The sequence below is a fragment of the Equus caballus genome, chromosome 2, assembly GCF_041296265.1.
Source record: "Equus caballus isolate H_3958 breed thoroughbred chromosome 2, TB-T2T, whole genome shotgun sequence".
Taxonomy (NCBI): domain Eukaryota; kingdom Metazoa; phylum Chordata; class Mammalia; order Perissodactyla; family Equidae; genus Equus; species Equus caballus.
Window position 1 is genome coordinate 86,655,502 of NC_091685.1, and position 22,643 is coordinate 86,678,144.

Genomic DNA, 22,643 nt, shown 5'->3' on the forward strand with positions numbered 1-22,643 from the left:
CCTCCCCAGGTCCCGGTCACGGTCCCGGGCGCGAGGGAGAAAGCCACACGGCCGCACTGCGGCTCAGCCAAAGGGAGCCTGGAAGAGCCGGCGAGAAAATCAGAGAGGGGAGACTCCTGGCGTTTGGTCGGAGGATTAAACCGAGAGCCCGCTGGCCCCGAGCTGGGGGCAGTGCAGCGGCTGGAGGTCACCTGCCAGCCCACCGCTTCCCCTGCAAACTTCCATGAGCGCAGGGCGCAACTTCTAACTTGAACTCTCACGACCAGAACGAGTGTACCCAACAGAGAGCTGTCCTGTCCTCGGTCTGCATCACCCAGACGCAGCCCTCGCTCAGCCCGCACCCACTGTCAGGAGGGTCAAGTCGTGGCTCTCCGCTGGCCAGGGTTCTGGCGCGGCGCCCCCAGTCGCGCGCTCTTGGACAGGCGGGGATCCAGTAGGGGCGCAGTCTATCCAAAAGCCCTAGCAGCTAAAGCTAAGTCAGTTGACCCACGTCCAACCCGGAGGCGGCCCGCGAGCCCCGACCTAGCTCGCTCTCCGCACGCGGGTCCAGATCCGCGCGTGTTCGCCTCAAGGGATCGATCGCTGTCCTCTGCGTCCTGGGGAATGAAGCCACCAAAGTCCCCTGGGTCGGTGTGGAGGGAGCTCAAACCTCCCCAGCCTTCCCAGTAAGGCTCGAAGGCAGCCGATACCCGGCGCCGCAGCTCCGGGTCCAGGCTGATCCCCGCCCCGCCCCTCTGGAGCCGGGGAGTCTCCGGTTCCCGGTGCCCCCGGGCCGTGGGCGCCCCTGCCTCGGCCGCGCAGCTCACACTCACCGCAGCCGGCGCTCCTCGCTGCGCGCCGCCCGCTGTCTCCGGGCGCTGCCGCCTCTTCCCCGGTCACTGCAGCCCGGCTGCCCGGACCGCGAGGGGGCAGGGCGGCGCGGGGCGGGGCGCAGCCGGGGCCTCAGGTAACAATGCTGCAGACGAGGCTGCTCCCAGCGCCAGCCGCAAAGGACAGCACGCCCTTTCCTGCTCGGCCCCTTCCACCCTCCGAGCTCCTACGTCGGCGCTGAGGAGCTCACCTTCACCTGCGCGGGGCCCCGGGGACCTGGAAGCCGCCACTGGGCACGCTGCTCCCCGCGCGCGAAGGCTGGCGCGGGGCCGGCTGGCCGGCCACCGAGGGAAGTAGGGGTGGCGGGGGAGGGAGAGGTGCCGACTGCGAAGAGCCAGGTGTCCTCGTGGAACCAGCAAGGGGAGGCGCCAAGCTGGCTTCTGAAGCGGCAAGTGCCTTCCACAAAGGAGCCTCTGCGGCAGCCTCCCCGGCACCCTCCCCTGCGCACACGCGCGCACACACACGTGCGCACACGCACACTCATGCACGCCCACACAAACGCGCGCCAGGCCACCTCTGCCGCGCACTTGTTTCTCCCCGGAGCGCTAGGCAGCGCTTGAGTGAGCCGTCCTAGCCCGTGTAGCAGAATCCTTGCTGGGCAGAGCTTCCCAAAGGTCAGCTCCTCCCCGGGGCCTGCAGACCTGTAAGTTTGTTACTTTTTTTTTTTTTTTTAAATCGTCTCAATGATGCTGGTAACAGGGAGCTTTCGGTTATCTTTAAGCACAAAAAAGAAAAGAAAAGCTCCACTCCAAGCCTGATCGCATGAACAGACGCTGTCTGGGAAAGGCTTCTCACAGGAGGAAACCGGGGAACATGTAATCGCATCTTTTTTCAAAGTGATTTGTGACGCCGCGCAGGGAGAAACGAGCAGTCGAAGAAAACCTCTCCCGGGCACACCGGCTGATCGGAAATCAGTTGCAGGATTGGGGAGGAACCCTCTGCGGGGGTGAAGTCATCGCTACCTTTGACACCGTGATCCCAGGTAACAGACCAGAGCTTTTCCAGCCTCTGGTGCCTGATGTCTTCCACCCCTCCACCCTGGTCCTCAGCGCCTGAGCTCCCAGAACAGAATTCCCAACCTCCATATGGATTAAAAAAAAAAAGAAAGAAAGAAAAAGAGAGAAGCTGTTAGGGTGAAAACCGAAACAAACAAAAAAACAAACAAAATCCACGCCAGCCAATAGCTCATTTCTTAGCTGTTGAGCAGGCTTACACTCACCATGAAGAGAAATAGATTCAACAGATAAAATGAAATTACAGAAAATCAAAATGAGAAGTGGAATGGCATCCTCTCCTTTTCTTTTCTGTCAGCCTCCGAAGATGAGAGGTCCACCGCCCCCGCTGCACACTTCCTCCTCTTCGAGCCCCCTCCCCCCAGCCTGGGCTTCCCTCGCACTCCACTGAGAGTGTACTCTAAACTCAGGCACTTTTCTGAGGGGTCAAGTCCAGTGACCCATCCTCTGCCCAGCATCGCTTTGATCTCCCTGCAGCCTCCTGGCCTACAGGCCTTCTGTCTGCCTCTCTGGCCTCCTCTGCTGACCCTTCTTGTCCTTTGAGGACAGTAACTGGATTCTTCCAACTCTTTATCTCCCACCATCCCATGGGTGCTGTCTTCTGACTTGAACCTGGACAGGTCCTGATTTTGTGGGGCCTGAAGCTTGTATAACTCTTGAGGGAGCTTTTTAAAGAAGAACAATAAAAACTTCCAAACACAACACTAGACATGTGTCCTTGGAAGTGTCCGGGGAAAGTGAGGGGCATGAAAACTTGAGTTCCGAGGTAAATCCGCTTCTGATTTCACTCTATGATGGTGAGCCGTGAATCCTTTTTGTCCCTGGATATCTCAAGTCCAAATTTAGTGTCCAAAGTCAACTCATCTTTCTCTCAAAACTAGTCCTCTTCCTGTCCACACCCCTTACTTAAGACTTGATTTTCAAAATTTGAAATCCCAGCTTTCCTCTGGCTCTTTTTCTCTTCTAAATTCCTTATATCCAAGTGTTTGCCAAATTTGCTGCTCTTACATCTGGACTTTATAGCCACTGCCACTGCACTAGCCCCCATTACAGAAGGGGGAACTGATATCTATCTGCTGCCGGCCATGTGTCAGGCATCACACTTGATTCTCACAACAATCCTAGAAACCCTACATTCTGTATTTTTCTAGCTTAGAGAAGTTAAATTGGAGTCCTGCGTCCACTGCCTCAGTGTTCTTTCTCCTTCTCTTCTTTTCTCCCTGACTCTGCTCTCAGGTCAGTGTTTTTAAAAGTCTGATTTCATCACATTACCTACCTGTTCAAAACCTTCTGTAGGTTCCCATATGTGCCTACAGGAGAAAGATGGCATTCTTCAGCCCGACACTCCAGAAGCATCCTACCTTCATCTCCCACAGTCTCAAGCATCCTGTTTCACTCAAGCAGCGCTGGGTGCGGCCCCTGAACGTGTCATGATTATTCGACTCTTATTTTGTATGCTGTGCATATTAGGAGGCCAAAAAGTCCCCGAATAGAGCAGAGCACAGCTCTCAAATAGAGTTAATGTCTCGAGGGATTGGATTGAAGCCTGCAAATCTAGAGGACAATATATTCTTTGTCTATTAATATGCTTATTGTTAGCCACTCCCTCATCTCACCGAGGTGCATGCTTGAGGGTTAGGACTTGCCATCCGCCTCTATCTCCAGAGATGTGCCAGCCACTCTGTCAGCAAGCAAGGCTGGAAAGACACCTCGAGCCAGGGGGGCCTAAAGTCAGCCCAGCCCCTGGAATTTGCGGCTACTGCCCAGGGCTCTTGAGCAGTGCACAGTGTGGCCAGCTTGCACTTTTTCAAGCAAGCCAAACGTCTCAGGGAGAGTGTTAGTAGCTTAGCATGGCCCAGGCAACAGGCCTTACAACGTGCCAGTTCCAAGCTCTATGGAAGAATGCTCTCAGTGCAGCTTGCTCTTCCCTCTCCCCAGGCTGTCCCTTCCAGATTGCTCCATGCCCTTTGCTCAATTCATGTTTCCTTCTTCTGGTGTTATCTCCTCAGCCCTGAGAAGCTTTCAGTTTCTCCTACATACAGCATTTTGTATTTGAATCTGGCATTAGGAGCCATTAAACAAAGATTTCAAACCAAAATGAATCAAATTTCAGGATCCTTTCTAAAAAAAAATACCTTACTGTTCTAAAATAGCCTTATTTGCTTAGGGGGTAAGTCTAACCCGTGAGCTGACTTCCTGGGGCTCCAGGGAACCACAGTGGACACACTGAAATGAGTCCCCTCTGCCATGGGAGTGAGGCATCAAACTGATTTTTAAATTTCTCTCTCTCTGATACAGACTGAGACTTACTTAATCTTTATTCTTCTTAAAACGTATCTGATGAGATCAGTTTTTCTGTATTTAGATTATAGGCTGTGTCCTTACTCTTAAAATTGGAAACTGCAAAAGAAACGAACTCCACCAACTCTAGTTAAACAGACTTGCAGACAAAGACTCACTAACCCTTCTAGCAACAGCCATTTCTCAGAGAAGTTGCTAGACCTCGTTTCCTTCAAAGGATGGAAAGCGTAAAATAAAATCAGCACAATTGTTACTATCGCTGTGAATGCAAATTTGCATCAAATGTCTTATTGGCAAAATGCACACACTATATTGCTCTAATTTCCCAAAGAACTTTGAACTGACAAAATGATGTTTTATTTTTGCAGGCTAAGAAATTTAAATAGTTGCCTTTAAATATAGTAAGTAATGACTAGGCTCTGATCATTAAGAAGGAGAAACTTTTTTTCTGGATGCTAAGTAGTGATTTCTGAAAGTTTTAAATAGAAAATGCTTCCACATGTGATGTTGATATCCATAGCAGCATCAGCAGCATTTCCCTCGCCAGAAGTAAATACAGGTACTTTGTCAATACCAGTGCCCGGTTTCTTTGAGGGTAGGATTGATTAAGGACCACGCTTACCCAACATATAGGAATGAGGTAATTAGACATCCGATGACCTTTGTCCCTGCCTATCTATGTTTCCTTACAGCAAATTGTCCATTTTCTCTTTTCAGGGGTGTGTGTGTATGTGTGTGTTTTCGAGGCAAGATGGAAGATGAAACTAGGGAAAGAGACATACTGTATATATCAGAATTTTTACCCCAAAAACCTTCAGCTAGGCCTTTTTTTTAGTTGACAATTGGTACAGTCCTTAGAAAATTGGTTGGTGTTAATTGTACATGTCGGATCTGGCTATTATCTTATTCAAATTTTAAGGAGAAAAATAGCTTTAAAACAACAAAAAAGCGAATCACTTCTTTCCACTACCCATTGTTGAAAACAAGTGTGTGAGTCTCTGCAAGAGGAATTGAGTTAAAGAGTATGTCAGATGCCAATTTCTTTTCCTACCGGTTTTAACTGTTTTCAAGTTGTTTACCCTTCTAAGAAGTGAGAAGAGCAAATAGTAATTTGAAACCATAACACACACAGTATAGGCAGTCCCCAAACAGAAACCCAATAAATCAACAATATTGGTATGTGGGGTGTGTTTGTGTGTGTGTGTGTGTGCGCGCGCGTGTATGTGTGTTTCCCTGGGGAAATGCTATGTGCACGTCCCATGCAAGACTTTGTAGGGCATATAAAGGTGGGCAAAAGGACATGTTGGTGGCTTTGCAATTTGTAAAGCCTTTTTTACTCCCCTTGAAATTGGGTGTATACTTCGTTTAGCAGACCAGTTATGAACGATCCCTTTGCGCTAAGCTTCTGTTTTTAGTAAGAAGGTAAATACTTTGGATATGATAGCAAACAACAAAACCAGCCCGTAACAATTAGTATCTTAATATTTCTCAAGGCAGATTTATAGAAATAATTAAAATGGACCATTGGGGAGAAAGTAAAGAGAGTTAGGCTTTTAGTGGAAATACCATCATTCAAGTTTTGACTGGCTTAGGCCATAAAGAAATTTCCTACCAAAACTCTTAAGCATCACAGTTAGCTCACCTTTAACATCCTCTTGTGGGCCTGAGCGGGCTAAAACTAAAAGGGGTGCATTGGGGTTAAGCCAGGACTTCTCTTTCCATCCTCTCTCCTAACTTGCTGGCCGCCCCTGAACAAGAGCCTCCTGTATTTGATGGAACTCAGAGGGGTGGTACTAAGCATTCAGCCATTTGTAGTTTAAAGTGGATGAAAAAGTTTTCCCTCACTTTTCTAAGTTCCTTTTATCTAGTATTTTTGTGCGTATGATCAACTTTTGTGTGTTAAATTGTATATCAGGTCATAAAATTTATCGTACAAAGTATCTTTTGATTGGTGGTGATTTCTCAGGACAAGAGAAAAGAGTAAACGACTTTACTTTTAATTTTTCTTGAGATGTTGCTGGTTTTCTAAGTAAAACCCTGGGCTCACTCCCCACCACACCTCTTTGTTGAAGACACAGGTAAATGAATTTCTGAATTTTTGAGTTTTGAATTGAATTGTGTCAGGCTTCCTGGGGAGTGATTGATGGGCTGTGTCACTGGGGTGTCTGTGTTACATGGCAGGGGGGGTCAGAGGGGGTGCAGGGCAAGCACGCAATTAAACACCGGACTTTAATTTACACTGTACAATGGAATTATTTTTATGCCGGAAATGGCTTCACACATACACACACACAAAAGAGGTAATTTTTCTTCCCAGGGAAATTGAATACCCTCTCACTGTGGATTCTTATTTACCTCAAGTTTGGGGACACAAAGACACATCATATTTGTAATTTTAAGAGGAGTATAAATAAGGGAAAGCAGAGAAAATGCTAGATGTTTACACATCTTCATTCACACATCTTCATTCCTCTCTCTGTACCCGCCATTATCAAAGATCTGAACATATTTTCTAGCTTTGTGTTCTTTCCTTTACAAGCATGCCCTGTTCATAGTTGATCTCAATAAGAAGTCTAAATTCTGAGGGCGTCTACTTGCCCGCTGGCCATAATCAGGTGAAACCTCGTCTACTGAAGGGGAGAGCAGAGGAAGGAATTCTACCCCAGCAGCTCCACTGCACAAGGGCTCATAAAAAAGGGGGCCCCATGTGATCCCCATGCTCACAGTACAGAGTCTACAGAAGTCATGTGATGGTTCAAAGACCTTTGTCCTGTGTGACAGGCTGGGTAGAGGCACCATAAAGAAATCAGAGGGGCTAATTCAGAAGGCTGGAGCAGGCACAGGGACGTAAGAAAAGAAGGGAAAGCCATGGAGATTATGACTCACCCCCAAATTTTTATTCCCATCCTGATTTTTAAGAGAAGTCACACGTCATTCTACTTTAGACAAAGCTCTTGAGACAACCAGCAAAGACATGTTTTGCATGTGTGTCTTCCCTGTCAAAATAAGCTTATTTCTTCTTCATTAGGCTGCAATAATTGAAACGACAATAAAGGACTTTATCAGAATTGTTTTCAAATTACAGAAAGCCATTTTTGCAGATTCTAAGGCTTCCTCAGGCGACCTTGAAACACTCATGCACCCCAGTCCTTGTGTGCCTAGTTATAACCCACACATTCAGCTAGGTAACTAGTTATTAATTTCTTTTTCTTCTTAAAAATGGGAACAATCAGGTTGACCTCCAGATGGAAACTAAGGTCACATATTAAACTGCTAAATCTTCTGACCAACAGTTCTCTCCTGATGACCTAGAAGCTGTAGACAAATTCTGCCTCTTTGTCCAAATATACTCTAGTGCTACCAGGTGAAAAAGGATCAAGCATTCTGTTAGTCTGACTGGTAGGGGAAAAAAGTGTTCAGACTCGAAGCCTACAAAGAAATAATATTGTACTATATTTAAGATTTGATTTATATGAGGTTTAGTTTGACAATATGGATAGGACCATTTCTAGTGACCAAGCTGCCATGGTAGAATGGTAAAATGCACCCTTCTGCACCCAACACACACAGATGTGCAAGACATTCCAATTTGGAACTGAAGGCTGGCTGCTTCCACACTCAACCACTAATAGTATGTTCCGCGCACTGGTCCCTCCCCTCTCCACACCATTCATTCCCAGGATTTGTGTAGACTTTCTCCCCATTAAACCAAAAAGTTTGAGGGCATGGCTGTCTTATTCATCTTCACATCTCAGTAGTAGCTACTCCAGCGCTCTGACAATAGAGTTAGTCAGTGTCTCTGCCAACTAAACTTGGTCCTCATCACCAGCAAATGACACCAGTGGACCTCTAGTCCTTCAAAGCTAGAGGCTCTGACAATGATAATCGTCATTATTGGCAAAACTGAACGCCTTTTGTGTGCAAGGCACATAGATGGCTACAAAAATGTTCAAAACAGTTCTGCCCTCAAGAGGATCGGAATGGAATTCCAGAAGGGAATCCATCAGATGAGACTCAAACTCTTTGAAGCAGGATATAAGAGCACATGGAGAAAACAGCCAGATAGCATAACATTTCATGGCGAACTGAAGAAATGTAGACGTGCATAGATCAGTCAGGGGAAACATTTCAGAAGACATGCCAATGCTCGACCCAAAGCAGTGCAGCCCAGTGCTGGCTGCAAACACCTCCAGCCTTGACACGGTTTTGCAAGAAAAGTGATTGGGATGGAGTTCTCTCTTCTGAAATTTGATAGTGGGTTGAGAATGGAAGCATGTAACTGTGATCCTCTCCTCCTTTTAGGACAACACCAAAGAGACAGGGATTCCTGATTTCAAACGAGGAGGGGCTAAGCATGCCCTTGGTAAGACAGCTGTCTGCTCCATCGCTGCTTGGGTAATCTGCTTCCATAGGCTGGGTGAACAAGATTCCAAAGAGGCTACTGTAAGGAAAAAAGATATTATAATATGAAAAGTCAGCACCCTAGAAATTAATCATGAATGAAGTTTTTCTTAATTGAGTGATCTCAATTCACCGCTAGTGAATAGGAATTCACATAAAAATGAGCCAAAAGAACTAAACAGGCAGCGTTCTTCCTAGAATAAGTCAAGGTCAGTGTTGGGGTCACTGGCAAGGAAGTCTGGAGTAGCTTGGACTGCAACTATTGTCTTGGGAAAAAGACTTGTTTTCATGGCTCTAGGCATGAGCACAAATGGTGACTCCAAAAGCTTGAAAACCCAAAGAGAGCACTACAGCCTCTCATTATGTCATATATATATATTTTTTGGTGAGGAAGATTGTTGCTGAGCTAAGATGTGTACCCATCTTCCTCTATTTTGTATGTGGGATGCTGCCACAGCATGGCTTGATGAGCAGTGTGCAGGTCCACATGTGGGATCCAAACCCGCGAACCCTGGGCCTCCAAAGTGGAGTGTGCAAACTTAACCACTACACCACCAGGCCGGCCCCTGTAATTTTTTTTTTAAATTTCTAAAGGACAAAGAGGCAAATTAGGACCAGATCCTGCTGTGAAGCTTTAATACTTACTTTCTCTTCCCTTGTGACTTTAGGCAAGGTCTCCTATATTAAAAAAAAAAAAAAAAAAAAAAAACCATTAGACTTAGGCCGTTCATTTGCAATGTCTAACTAATTTCTCTTGTTTTATGGCTGGCTTAATTGGAGGAAAATGCTAACTGAACTTCACAAGGAAGTATAGCGAGTGTTTTTAGATAAAGTTTAAAGAACAGAAAGACATGGTTTAAAAGACAATACCATAGGAAATCTAAATGATGAATTAAGGTCTAGCCTTCTCCAGTGGCCAACACTAGTCTAAGAAGAAACTGTTAGACCCATTTCAGGGGCCATCTGAACCTCTTGAAGGTGTTACTGGAATCAGGTGATGAAAGTCAACATGGGTAAGCTGACCAGTCATTCAGCAAATACTCATGACCGTTTAAATTTACATAGATTTTTTTCAACCCACTAGATAGTACCAGTGATTATATAGTAACCATTGCCATGGTAAAAACTCACTTCTCAAAACATTGTCTCGGCTTTTTGCTGCTTCTATTATTGGTGTAAACTAGTTAGAAGACTTTAATCCACAGAATTTTCCTTGTTCTGACTTAAGGTAGGGGTGAGGGAACAGGAAACAGAGAATTTAAGAACAATGTAAACATCCATTATTTATTTGGGGAGTTCTTTAAAGATTTAAGCTATTTTATTAATTTAAGAAGTGTGAATTAGGGGAAATTTGGCCAGCTCATGAAATACTTTTCAGCTTGAAAATGTTATTAAAAATTATCAACGTACAGATATAATTTATTTTAAACAGTCTAAGTTGCTAAAATAAATGAAGCTATAAGCAGCTAAGTTTAAGAAATCTGGAGTAATAGTACAGAATGGTAGTACATGAATATTTATGAGAAGAGGGGAAAAAATTGAGACAGAAGAAACCATTGGCATTAAGCTAAAATAAAGTTAGTGTTTTATTTTTGGGCTTAACTTTCCATATAGTTTCCAACAGCTATTTAGAAAGTTGAGGAGAAACAAGAGAGAGAAAAATCTAGTTTAGTAAACGTATGTTTTCCTACATGACTTCTTTTTTCTTTTTTTTTTGAAGATTAGTCCTGAGCTAATATCTGCTGCCAATCCTCCTCTTTTTGCTGAGGAAGACTGGCCCTGAGCTCACATCCGTGCCTATCTTCCTCTACTTTCTATGTGGGACGCCTACCACAGCATTGCTTGCCAAGCGGTGCCATGTCCACACCCTGGATCCAAACCAGTGAACCCTGGGCCACCGAACTGGAACATGCGAACTTAACTGCTGTGCCACCGGGTGGGCCCCATGACTTCTTTTTTCTAATTAGTCTTGTATCCTAAACTATTTCTGCTTCTTCCATTGCCCAGTTTCTGTAATTTTTACTGATAAACAGAAAACTGTTCAACTTTACCCTTTCTTGAATTTCTCTGTCTCCAAGTACAAACCAATGTCTTTCACATGCTAGAAGGGGGATTCTGATAAGTGCAGGAGTGAAGCAAGCAGCGTCATTGGCTGTACCAAAAAAACCCTGATTGCCACCCTGGTGCAAGAGGGGAAAGTGCGAAAGAATCCTCCCTGCATTTCTGGACCAAATACCCTAGGTTTTTTAAACGAAAATTTTCAAAAAAGGAAAAGTTGAAAGTAGTACAGTGAAACCCCACATATCCACCCATTTCAACAATTGCTAACATACTTCCATATTTACTTTAAGACATCTTTCTCTCCTTCCTTTTCTCTTTCTCTCCTCCAGCTTTCCCTCTATGTGAGTATGTATGAATGCATTTGTTTTTGCTGAACCATTTAAAAGCAAATTGCAAGGGGTGGGGTGAAGGTGAAAGGGGTAAAGGGGCACATACACATAGTGACAGATAGAAACGAGACTATCGGAGGTGAACACGATGCAGTCTATACAGAAGCTGAAATATACTAATGTACACCTGAAATTTACAGAATGTTATAAGCCAATATGACCTCAATAAAATATAATAAAAGTAAATTGCAGACATCATGCCATTCCACCTTTGAATACTCTAGGCATGCATCTCCTATAAGGCTATTCCCCTACATTATCACGATATAATATCATACCTAAAAAAATTAACAGAAGTCCCTAGTGGCATCAAATACACATTCAGCCTATTCAGTTGTTCCCCAAATGTTTTACATAGCTATTTTTTGAACTGTGATCTAAAGTGTATTTTATAACAATATTTCTAAAATAATTTTTTCCTTTGTGACTGACTTTTTGAAGAAACCAAGCCAATCATTTTGTAGAATGTCCCAGATTCTGAATTTATCGTTGATTCCTCATGGTGTCATTTAACTTATTCCTCAACCCTCTGTATTTTCTGTACACTGGAATTTCAGGCAAAAGTCTTGATTAGTTTCAGGTTAAACAATTCCAGCAAAAATATCTCGTAAGTGATATTGCATAATTTATATTGCATTATATCTGGAGGCACATGATTATCAGGTGACTAGTGATGTTAACTTTGATCACTTGAGTTAGATCGTAAGCACAAATCTCTCATTAATGGTACTTTTTCCCCCTTCACATTGAGTAATATGTGGTGTAGCGTTTTGGTATTATGGACATAATCTGTTTTCCTTCAATCTCTAATGATTTTAGTATCCACTGGTGATCCCTGTGTGAATCAATATTTCAGTGGGGGCTGCAAAATGATTTTTCTAATTCTGCCAATTTCTCTACATTTTCTTTAGCTGGCTATTCTTGTGTAAACATCGTGGTATCTTAGGTAGCAACCTGGCATTGATTTCAAATAAATTATAAGTGTACTGCCTCCTTTGTAAGTCATTGAGATGAAACAGCGGTGCAACCACCAAATGCTTTTCTGCATTTGAATTTTGTATAAAAAAACTGAGCAAATTTTTTGGTACATGGCTCCTTTGAGGTAAGAACTATGCAAGGAGTTGGGAATAAAAAGGCACACACTACACCTTTCTCAAAAGCTTAGAGTCTAGCCATAAGTATCTATTCCTCAAAGGAAAGAATTATAATTATCTGCCTCAAACTTTGGGTAGTTTTTCATAAAAAGCTTCCTAATATAGAATTAGAAGTCATTTCTGGGGAGGAGAAAAGTAAAGTCACATATATAAATAATTTCAGTGCTTTGCTATTCTAAAAACTCCATAAGTTAAAACTTTTCAGCAAGCCGACAGGAATAAAGTTATCTTTCCTCTCCATACCCCATAATACCCTCCACTTATTTGAATGGGAAAAAAAAAAGTGTTTTTTACGGTCAGAGTTTGCTTTTTCTTTAGAACTTTAATAATCAAAGGCCCAAGATATAGTGAGGACTAATATGGTTTAAATTTTTCTTCCTCATGTGCCCCATGCCAGCAAGGTGTACATTTCACCCCTAAGATATTTATACAAACACGTACACCTGTACCAAAAGCAGTGCTATGGAAGTCTAAATCATGGAAAGCTACTTTAGTTTAAGATCAACAAAATGGTATCTTGTTCCTCTTTCATCTTCCTCATGAATCAACAATTCATGATAAATCATAGTTGCAGAAAGCTCACAATCTTAGACAGAGGATGCTTCTGGCAAAACCCAGCGTGGGCCCAAACAAAACAAACTGTGGTTTTGGTTTAGTGTGGAAGTTTCATTTGTAAAAATGTCACTGAAATTCCCAGCTCTGATAGTATATTAATCAATTAACTGCACAGAAATAGGGTTACGGTTCTCAGACTGGGTCTAATTTCCTTTCCTCACATGGATCGTCTCCTCTTTCCATTTCAGAGTTAATACTAGAAAAACAAATAGTTCTCATTTAAAATTCATAAATTACTGAGTCAATCTTTATTTCACAAAAACAAAGCTGAACTTCACAGTTTCCTGTACATTAGGAGGACCACTTGGCAATTTATTATAAAGGCTCATTTATGCCAAGAAACCTGTTGAGCAGGAAACCTTCAAGTGGGAACATGGACTAGAATTTAATGAAAGTCCTGAAAAGAGGAAGAAAGCTGTTTGCATTGTCTTTCTGTTTTAATAGGTCTTGCTATATTGTAAAAGTAGTAAAGAATGTGTGGCCTGTGGAAAAGCTTTGAACGAATGCAAAATAAAACTGGCCTTCTGATCAGAAAATAGTCTATTCACTGGATAGTCTTATTAGGCTATATAAAAAACTGCAATCTTACAGGGGGAATCAGAGTTTTTAAGTGCCCAAATTTGATTAGAATTGAGTGAAGGCTCTCTGATGGTCTCACCTCTCTTAGGCAACTAAAAGGTTCAAGAAAAGAGCTGGTGGCAAAAGATATTTAGGAATATTATTACAGAATATAGGTAGTCTTAGTACTTCACAAAAATTAGTACAAATTACATACAAATGTACTAAACTAGCAGTTTTAGATAATTTGCTTTTATTTTTCACACCTACAGTATCTCCGGTGACACATAAAGGAGACTGGGCACATTTTGAGTTAGATACATTCTTCTTTGAATGAACAGTCCCTTGGTTAAAAGAAATTTATCTTTAGCTTTTTCAACACGCATACTTTTACTTTATATACACTTTTCAGGTTCACATGATTTCTTTTTCAGAATACTTTAGGTTAAAGATCAGTGGATTGCGAGAATGAAGGTAGTATATACTTAGAAATGTACCTAATATGAATCCATTTGGGGGTCGATAGATTTTTTTCAACTGAGAAGACATTTAATACAAATTGTACTTAACTTTAGTAGAAGAAACAATACTCTTGACATTAATTAGGCAGTTGAAATGCCAGGATTTAAAGGGGGATTCATATATTTAGTTGCAAATCATCATCTGGCATTACATTTGGAGATGGCGGGTTGGCTAAGTCAGTTTAATATACTTTTGGGCCTTTGTGTCTTCATCTGTAAAAAAGGGCGTTAAAACAGATAATCTCTAAGGAAGCTTCTAGTTGCACACTCTGTGGGATAAGCTTCAGTAACATTATCAGTGTGCTTTGAATATGGAAAAGATGCTTCTTAAAGTCTAGATTTTAGCTAAATTGCTTCTGCAAGCCCAGGTCCTCCCTGGGCCCTAAGATGTGGAGGCTTTGGGATTGTTAAATTAATTAAACAAGGAAGCTATTAGATTGAGAGGGCTTTAATGCTTTAGTAGCCACACAAGCCTGAAATGCCTCCAGGTTAAGAAATCACAACTTAAGGACAACCAATCACAAACAGCCAACTTGGCTTTCCCATTAAGGCAACTGCTTACCCTGCAGCCAATCACGTCACTTCCTTGCTTTGCCTCCTTCTCTTCTATGTAAGTCTAGCCCCCAGCTCCTGTCAGCGGAGCACTCCTAACCACTTCTGGTTTGGCGCCACCTGATTCAAACAAATTTTTGCTCAAATAAGCTGTTAAAATTTTTAATATGCCTCAGTTTATCTTTTAACAGGGTGAAGAGTTCAATTTCACAGATTTGCACTTTTTTTCTTGAATAATTTCTATTTTAATGAAAGAAAAGTCAGCCATTTCCATCTATCCCCTGGTCCATACTCCAAATCTAACCCAAATCCTGATTGTTCAGCCTTTATCTTCCTGACAATTTTTCCCTTTCCACTTAGAAAATTTATGAAGCAATGTTCTGCTGATCATACGCATTACATCCTTTTATGCATACTGGCCTTAAAAATATGCTACACAGGCACATGCGTATGCTCCTAGATGTGTAACTTGGCAAAATCTGTCTTGAAAGCAAACTGATAACACATAACAAAATCTTAAAAGTGTGTATACTTTGAGGGCTTACTTTCACTTCTAAGCATCTAACCTAAGGGAATAACCAGGTAAGAGTACAAAACTGAATGCAGGCATGTTAAGGAATTTCAAACTACAGCTTGTAATATAAATCACTGTAATTAAAATATCTAACTTCAGGGGGTTAGCTGGTTCCATGCAGTACTTACTTGGGAAGTTACTTATCTTCAATCTTTTGAAATTATCTTCCAATTTTTTCTCTACAATGAATATGAATTACTTTCCTAACAAAATAAATACACAACTGGCTAATATGTTAATTTACTTATTTCTTTTGCACATGTACCCACTACTCAGAATCACTGATATTGTCAGCTTATTCTGAGAAATCATCAACCCATGAAACTATTTATTTCCTTGGCTACTACAACTGTTATTAAAATGTGCTAAGAGGGGGCAGGTTGTGCTCCCAAAAGAGATTCCAGTTGAGGGAAAACAAAAACTTCCTGAGATAAAACAATTACAAGCGACAGAAGCATAATTTTTTGTTACTGTTTTTAAAGTTTGGAAAAGACAAATCATATGTCCTCAGAATTTCCAAGCAGTTGCTTCTTATTTTAAATGAGGAAGAGCCAGAGAAACAAGGTACTGCAGCAAACACTTTTAATAAGAATACAAAATTCACACCAGAGGCACATTCTGGGGAATGTCAATGAACTATCACAAGTAGTAATTCCGCTGGAAACATAAAATAAGGCTCTCTCGGAGTACAAATATACAGGAGGGAATGATTTAAAACAGCTCTATGATTTACAGTCACATTACATTGGATTAAGCACTGAAAACAGGCATATTAATTAAAAAGCCAGCTAAAAGGCATCTGAACATATATAACAAATCTTACAGGCCACAAAGTTCATGTATAACAGTAATTTAAGTACTTCATTTCAACATAAAAGAAATGAACGGGTGAAGAGACACCTCTCAAAATATTAATTTATGTCTATGACAAAAATCAAGAGAGCTTATACTTAAAAAGGATTACATTACTGACAGAACCACACAGCGGACAGGCCACCCCCACAACACAACACCAGCAGTGCTGAGCAGCTAACACAGTACTGGCCTTTCCAATCCCCTTTCTTCCTGTGACCACGACACTGTGCCATGTCACAAATGAAAAGAATTCCTCTGTCTTCTCATTCCACAAAAGGAATGAAGAAAAACCAAACAGTAAATTCAAAAGTTGATTTCACCATAAACCTTAAATGTGGTTTAACAAATACAAAGAAACCCAACAGTTATACACAGTGCTCCTTTCCAAGGAAGGAACAGACACGTCAAACATTATCCGAAAGGGGTTTCTTTATGGATTATGTACATTGGTTGAATGAGAATTACTGTATCTGAGAAGGCACATATCTGTCATTTAAGGCTTAACCGGTATTGTTACATATGGAAGTCAATGAAAGCTGTCTAGGAATTCACTTCTGTCAAAATGGAACTTACCCAAAAACTAGCTTTCTGAGCACAGATTTCTACTCTTGAAACTATCAAGAATTTCTATTCCCAAGTCCACCTGTCAGAAAAAATTCTCTTAAGCAGGTTTCATTACGAATCAAAAGGAAGTGCTAATATAACTGCCCAATGACTTTGGGTGATGCAAATTCATAAGCTCAAAAGCCTCATAGAAATGACAGTGTGATTCCTGCGTCTTTAAAAAAAAAAAAGTCTAAACAAAATTACAATGGTACAGATTCATTTTTAAAAAATTATTTGCTACAACTCGACAAGCCAATCACTCATTCATTAGAGCTGCCACCTCTGTGTGGATGCTGCAGGAACACCATATAATTTTACTCTGCAAAATAGTTTCTTTTTTCTTTAAGACAATAGATGAAAATGAATCTTTTAAAGATGTTTAATATATTCATATATAAAATATCTGATGTTGATACAAATCATGTAAACCTCCCTTTGGAAAAGTTACAACTGGCCCTCATTTCCAGGACCAAAAACCTTGAATTTTTGTCTTGTCAGTGCAAATCTATATTAGATGTTTTCAAACTACAGAAATAGCCATCAACCCTCACAATACAAAAGGATTTCTCAAAAAGGAAAATCATTGTGTTCAGATTATAGAAATTATGTTTACATTAAAACCACCCACCTTCCTATCAAATTTAACAGTTCAATTGTTAAAGTATGAAAAAGGGAAAAATTAAAGCTGTTTGTGCAAGAATCACTATAATGGTGTCACTCCTTCCCTCTTCCCCCAACTCTGCTTAATTCTTATTAGGTTTGTTTAGAAATATAACCATGTGACTTTCTGTTTTTTTTCCAGGTGTGATTTTACTGTTCTTCAAGCCAAGATGGGGCATCCACTCCAGGGGTTTTCAATTTGATATGGAACTGTTTAAGTGTCTGTTCAAGCTGCTTCTGATTCCCAGCAAAATAAGCGGCAATGGCGTTGTGGAAAAGGACCAGCTGATTGTGCAATACTTTAACCTGTGAACAGGGCAGAGTGACAAGAGCAAGAATTAACAACAATGACAATGAAATATGAGGTGACTTATTACATGTCTTAATAGCGTCTGTCTCCTCAGGAACAGCTGTTTTCAGAATGACAAAGTGCTTCACACACACCAAACGCACATTGCTTGGCAGGGTCATTGAGCCTTTGATGACTTTTTAATTTCCCTAAAGGAAATAGGTCAGTTTAAGAAACTAAATATGTACTCTGTTCATCATTTTCAAACATTATTGAGAGCATTAATTAAAAATATCATTAAATCCCACCTCAAACTAAATATACTCAAAATCAAATACTGAAGAGGGAAAATTGTACATAAATAATGACTGTATGACACATGCTATATACCAAGTATGCACATCATCAAGGTTAAACTTTACGTAAAACTGAAAGGCTATCCACTTAAATTCTGCAGTTGTCTGCAAAGAAATAAACAAGGGGAAGCAAGTGTTGCCCAGAAAGCCTATTTACTCAAAGTTCATACAACTCTTATTTTCAATGCTTATTATTTCTAATGAGATCAAGAGAATGTTTAACCAAGTTAACACTACCTCTATGAATCCTTCTTCAACAAATCACCAAAGCATCACAAAGATTTCTGAATAAAGTTGTTTCCTGAGGTCTTATTTATAACCATAAAATGTTCAACAATAAAGTATAAAATACACTCTGATTTACCCATCCGATGCAATATTCATTAAAGCTCAGCTTTTATAATTTTTAATGATGTAAAAACATCTGATGTATAATGCTAAGTGAAAAAACAGGTTATAACATTTTATATATATGACATTTGTATTTACTATATTATATACACACATAAACGTATACACACATAGTCTCTCTAGCCATTTCTTCATCTATCTACCTCTGTAAACGAAATAACACAAACATGTTTATATTGGATATGTTTGATTTGTAAAGCCTTTATTTTTAAAATTAAAATATTATAAAAATAACATATGCTCAAGATTATAAAGTAAAATCTCCTGATCCACTCTGCACTTATCGCCCCCCCCAGAGAATCACTAACATTTTATTGTGCATCCTTTGAGAAATTTTCTAGGCATATACACAATATTTAAAACATATAAATGGATTGCACTATGTACACTTTCAGTAACTGGTTTTTACTTAAAATATCTTAGATAACTTTTTATTCCATTCATTTAGTCATTCAACAAATATTAGTTAAGTATTGCCTATGTGCCAAGCACTGTTCTACGTGTTGGGGATATAGGAAAAACCCCTTCCCTCCTGAGCTTACATTCTCAGCGGGAGGGAAAAGGTAGGAGGGAGGCTAGAAACAAAGTAAGTATTGACACCCAGGGAATTAATATCTCAAGCCTTGAGAGGAAGTTGGGTTAACTCTCTAACTACTCAAACCTTTCAAGCCTCTGGCACTGCTGATTGACCTAAATGTCGTTTAAAACAAAAGGAATTTTTTCTCTTCCTCTGACAAAGAGAAAGTTTCTGGCAGGCAAATAGTTTAAGAGGACCAGATAGCATGAAACAATACAAACTAAAACATGTCTGTACAAACTAAAAGAGATATATCTTGAATTTATCTGGTCAGACATTTAAGGCCTGCCACCCTTCTAAATGAAACCTTTGGTGCCGAGTCAACACGGACGACAACCAAACAGTTCACACTATGCATCAGGCACTGTACTAGGGACACAAGAATACAAGGATAAGTAAAGCACAGGGCAACATAAAATGATTAGCGTCATAAATGGGGAGTAAAAATACATACAGTTAAGTTAAAAAAAAAAAACAGGGACTTGTGCGGACAATACGGTTTTTCAAGAACGATTGAGGGAGAACACTGGGACAGGAGAACCCTAACTCCTCTGCCCTCTGGTTCTGCGATCTGGGCGATATTTCAAAAGATGATGAGCCTCAACCTGGGGCAATTATTAAGGAAAAAGGATAATTATAGGAAGAGCAGGTTTCTAGAAGGCAATTCAGGAGGTGAGTGAGGTATTTCATTATAGTGGACTCTTACAATAATGGCTCCAAAGAATCACCCCTCTTAATATGCACACCCTTGGGGAGTCTTCTACCATGAAAATGAGCTTGTAATCATCACTGTTCACATTCCACACTGACTGGAGGCCCTACCTAGAGCTGTAAAACAAGATAAAGAAATAAAAGTTAAAAAAAAGAAAGAAAGAAAATGAGCTCGGCCTTGTAACATTAGAAAATGAGGCCTGATAAGCAAGTGCTTGCCCTCTTGGACTACTGCCGCCACCTTGTGAGGAAGCCAGGACTGGCCTCCTTCGGGATGAAAGCCCACAGGGAGAGAGGACAGCCATTCCTGTTGGGTGCTGCACACAGCAGGCCTTCCAGCAGAAGGTGAAACCAGAAGAATCCACCTAACAGACCCACATAATTGTGGGAAATAATAAACCATTATCGTTCTAGGCCTACGTTTTGGGTTTCATGTTATGCAGCAAAAGATAAGTGGTACATCTATGATGAAGGTAAACGCTGCAGTTTCTAGGAATGAATAAAGGTTTTACAAAACACAGTGAAAAGGAGGAAAGTTAAAAGGGGGAGGACAGGCTTGGAAAGAGAAAAGGTTAAGCTGAGTGATAAAGAAAGAAACTGAAGAAAGGCCTGTACGTGGGAGGTTAGGAGTCAGGGGTGGTTGCGATACACGAGATAAATTGAGAGAGAAAGCAGCTAGGGAACAGAGATTCAAACAAGAAAGGCAAAAATGCTTAACCAGCCCTAAGACCTAACCGCAGTCTCAGAGTAAATGCAATATACCATCTTTGAAAATTTTTACTTCCAACTTTCTAGGAAGACCTAACAACTGTATTAGGCATAGTTTGAAACTGGTCACGGCCTCCCTGAATTTGTGTTTGTTATTCACCTAGGTCATTAGTAAAATATCTTCATTATTAGTACTAGTCCTTTATAGAAATTACCGGAAAGAGCTTTGGAATCAGGAGGCATGAGTGCCAATCTTAGTTGTACCACGTCCCAGTTTTCTTTGTGACACCAGGCAAAGGTTACTTCTAACTTCACTGGCCAAGGTCTTCATCCGTTTATCAGGGATGCCATCACCACACTCAAGTTGTAGTGTTGTTGTAAGGGTTAAACGAAAGGAGATACTACCCGGCACACTGTGTGACACACAATAAGCACTCATTCCATTTCAGTGAAATCTAAGCTTACCTATTTGACAGTCAAATCTTCGAACGACATTGACTTTTCTTGGTAAAATAAAATTTCATGTATTTAGAACCCACTGATTAGGAACTTGTAAAAAGTAAGATTGTGATACTGTGATTTATAATAAGGAATATATATACATACTTCGTTCTCATTTCTGGCACAAAGCTCCTAAAAGCCTGGTAATTTCCTAAGTGATAAGAGTCCCGGAAGCATCTTTTGTTGTAATATTTCATCTCTCTCGCCTGTTCCTGAAATAGCTCCAGAGCTATAAAGGTGAAAGGAGTGTCTTTTGTTTTTCATAACAAGTCCTTTTCAACCACACCTGACTTTACGTTAATGAGGAGATTTCTGGAAAGCCTCTAGATAACTACAGGACGGGGGTTGGTTGCCAAGGGAACTAAATCAATAATTGGAGGGTGGGAATTTTCCAGGGAGGGAGCTCTAGGGAGGTGAGAAGGGGCGAGAGGTTGAACTAATCACCAATGGACAATGATTTAATCAGTTATGCCTGCCTGATGAAGCCTCCATAGAAGTCTCTAAAGTATGGGGATGGGGAGCTTCTGGGTTGGTGAACCCATCCACATGCCAGGAGGGTGGTGGGCTCCAAACTCCACGGGACAGAAGCTCTTGTGCTCAAGGCCCTTCTAGTGCCTCTTCATTTGTATCCTTTAACAATCTTTATAAGAAACTAGTGATCTAGTAAGTAAACTGTTTTCCTGAGTTCTGTGAGCCACTCGAGCAAATAATCGAACTTGAAGAGGGAGTTGTGGGAACCTTTGATTTATAGCCAGTTGGTCAGAAGCACAGGTGATAACTTGGACTTTCGATTGGTATCTAAAGGTGGAAAGGGCCCCCCACAGTGTCAGGACTGAACTGAATTGTAGGACACCCAGCTGGTGTCCAGAGAATGAGAGAACTGGTCGGTGTGGGAAAAAACACACATCTGGTGTCAGAAGTGTTTGAGAAGTGTTGTGAGTGTGAAAGAAGAAACACAGAGAGTCTTTTTCCTTTTCAAAGATAGACACTGATGTGAAGTTTACCTTAGCACAATGAAAAAAAGGTGTGTGCTAAGCAAATCAATTTTGTTGAAAAGATTGCAGGGGCACAGTCGGCTTATTAACACTGTCTGCCTTGACATGGCCTTCAATCCAAAGGCAGAAAACAGCCAGGGATGCTGCAGAAGGAATTCCTCTGCTAGACAGATCATCTCAAAAGAACCTTTAAGTATCCCTTTACAACCTCATAATTCTGTCCTGAAATGAACCCATTTTTCAAGCACTGCAGAGGCACTTAATTTCTTCCATATTATTCATTGGTTAGCACCACTCAAGTTAACAGTAGTACATCTAAAGTTTTAAACACTTTGTTGTGTATTGGTTTAATATGATTTCAAAGCAACTTGTTTATGACTTAAGTGCATATGTTTTTTCCCACTTGTTTATGGCTTAAATGAAGTTGTTTTTGAAATAAGAATGATGTCAGCTGTGTCAGGATATTACCGTATCATCTGCTCTCATTGATAAGCACTCAGTAGCTCAGCTGGATGAACACTGCTGGGTGGCTTATCGGTAAGAGCACGTGGAGAAGCAACTATGGCAAGGGGACATTCCGATTATAAATACCGAAAGTTTGTGAGGACTATTCAAGAGTTTTCGGTCTGGGCATGGCAACTCTTTGCTGACCTAAACAGCTCTGAAGATTTGGGGGCATTCACGATAAAGGCAGCTCTTTAAGATCAGCTTGCTGGTTAACAGTGGCACCAGTCGTTCCCTAACAATGTGCTCCAGCAACAAAGTACTTACATTTTGTGCTGGCAGCTCTTAGTTGGCCAAGCTGTCTCTCCTGAGTACCAACTCATATAAAGGTACATCTTGAACTAAATTTGGACTTTATCCTTTTCACTTCCCCTTGCCTGGAACAACAGTGTGATTAATCTATCATTGGTTTGGAGTATATTATTTCTTTATTAGTCAGCCCTAGTAGTCTAGTGGTTAAG

The 22,643-nt window shown here is 41.2% G+C and overlaps 2 protein-coding genes and 1 long non-coding RNA gene across 21 annotated transcripts in view; 1 reads left to right on the forward strand and 2 right to left on the reverse strand.

Annotated features, from left to right (window-relative positions):
- FHDC1 (FH2 domain containing 1) overlaps positions 1–1,432 on the reverse strand; it is a 38,052-nt gene extending 36,620 nt beyond the window's left edge. The window contains exon 1 of one of the 3 annotated variants that reach the window (XM_023636425.2): positions 1,061–1,432. The gene's annotated coding sequence lies outside the window, so the exon portion shown is untranslated. Of the gene's footprint in view, positions 1–812 lie in introns of all 3 variants that reach the window. The other 2 variants (XM_014737973.3, XM_070261463.1) reach the window with 2 other exon arrangements.
- LOC111772535 (uncharacterized) lies at positions 1,363–12,026 on the forward strand. Its single transcript, XR_002806464.2, has 4 exons — positions 1,363–1,513; positions 1,592–1,852; positions 8,487–8,547; positions 10,306–12,026. It is a non-coding gene; the product is annotated as an uncharacterized lncRNA (long non-coding RNA).
- Positions 12,027–15,574: 3,548 nt separating this feature from the next.
- Positions 15,575–22,643, reverse strand: part of ARFIP1 (ADP ribosylation factor interacting protein 1) — a 121,370-nt gene continuing 114,301 nt past the window's right edge. For all 17 annotated transcript variants that reach the window (XM_070261478.1, XM_003364539.5, XM_070261481.1 and 14 more), the window contains one exon: positions 15,575–17,436. In XM_070261478.1, coding sequence (XP_070117579.1) covers positions 17,281–17,436 — 156 coding nt within the window. In that variant the 3' untranslated portion in view covers positions 15,575–17,280. The remainder of the gene's footprint in view (positions 17,437–22,643) is intronic.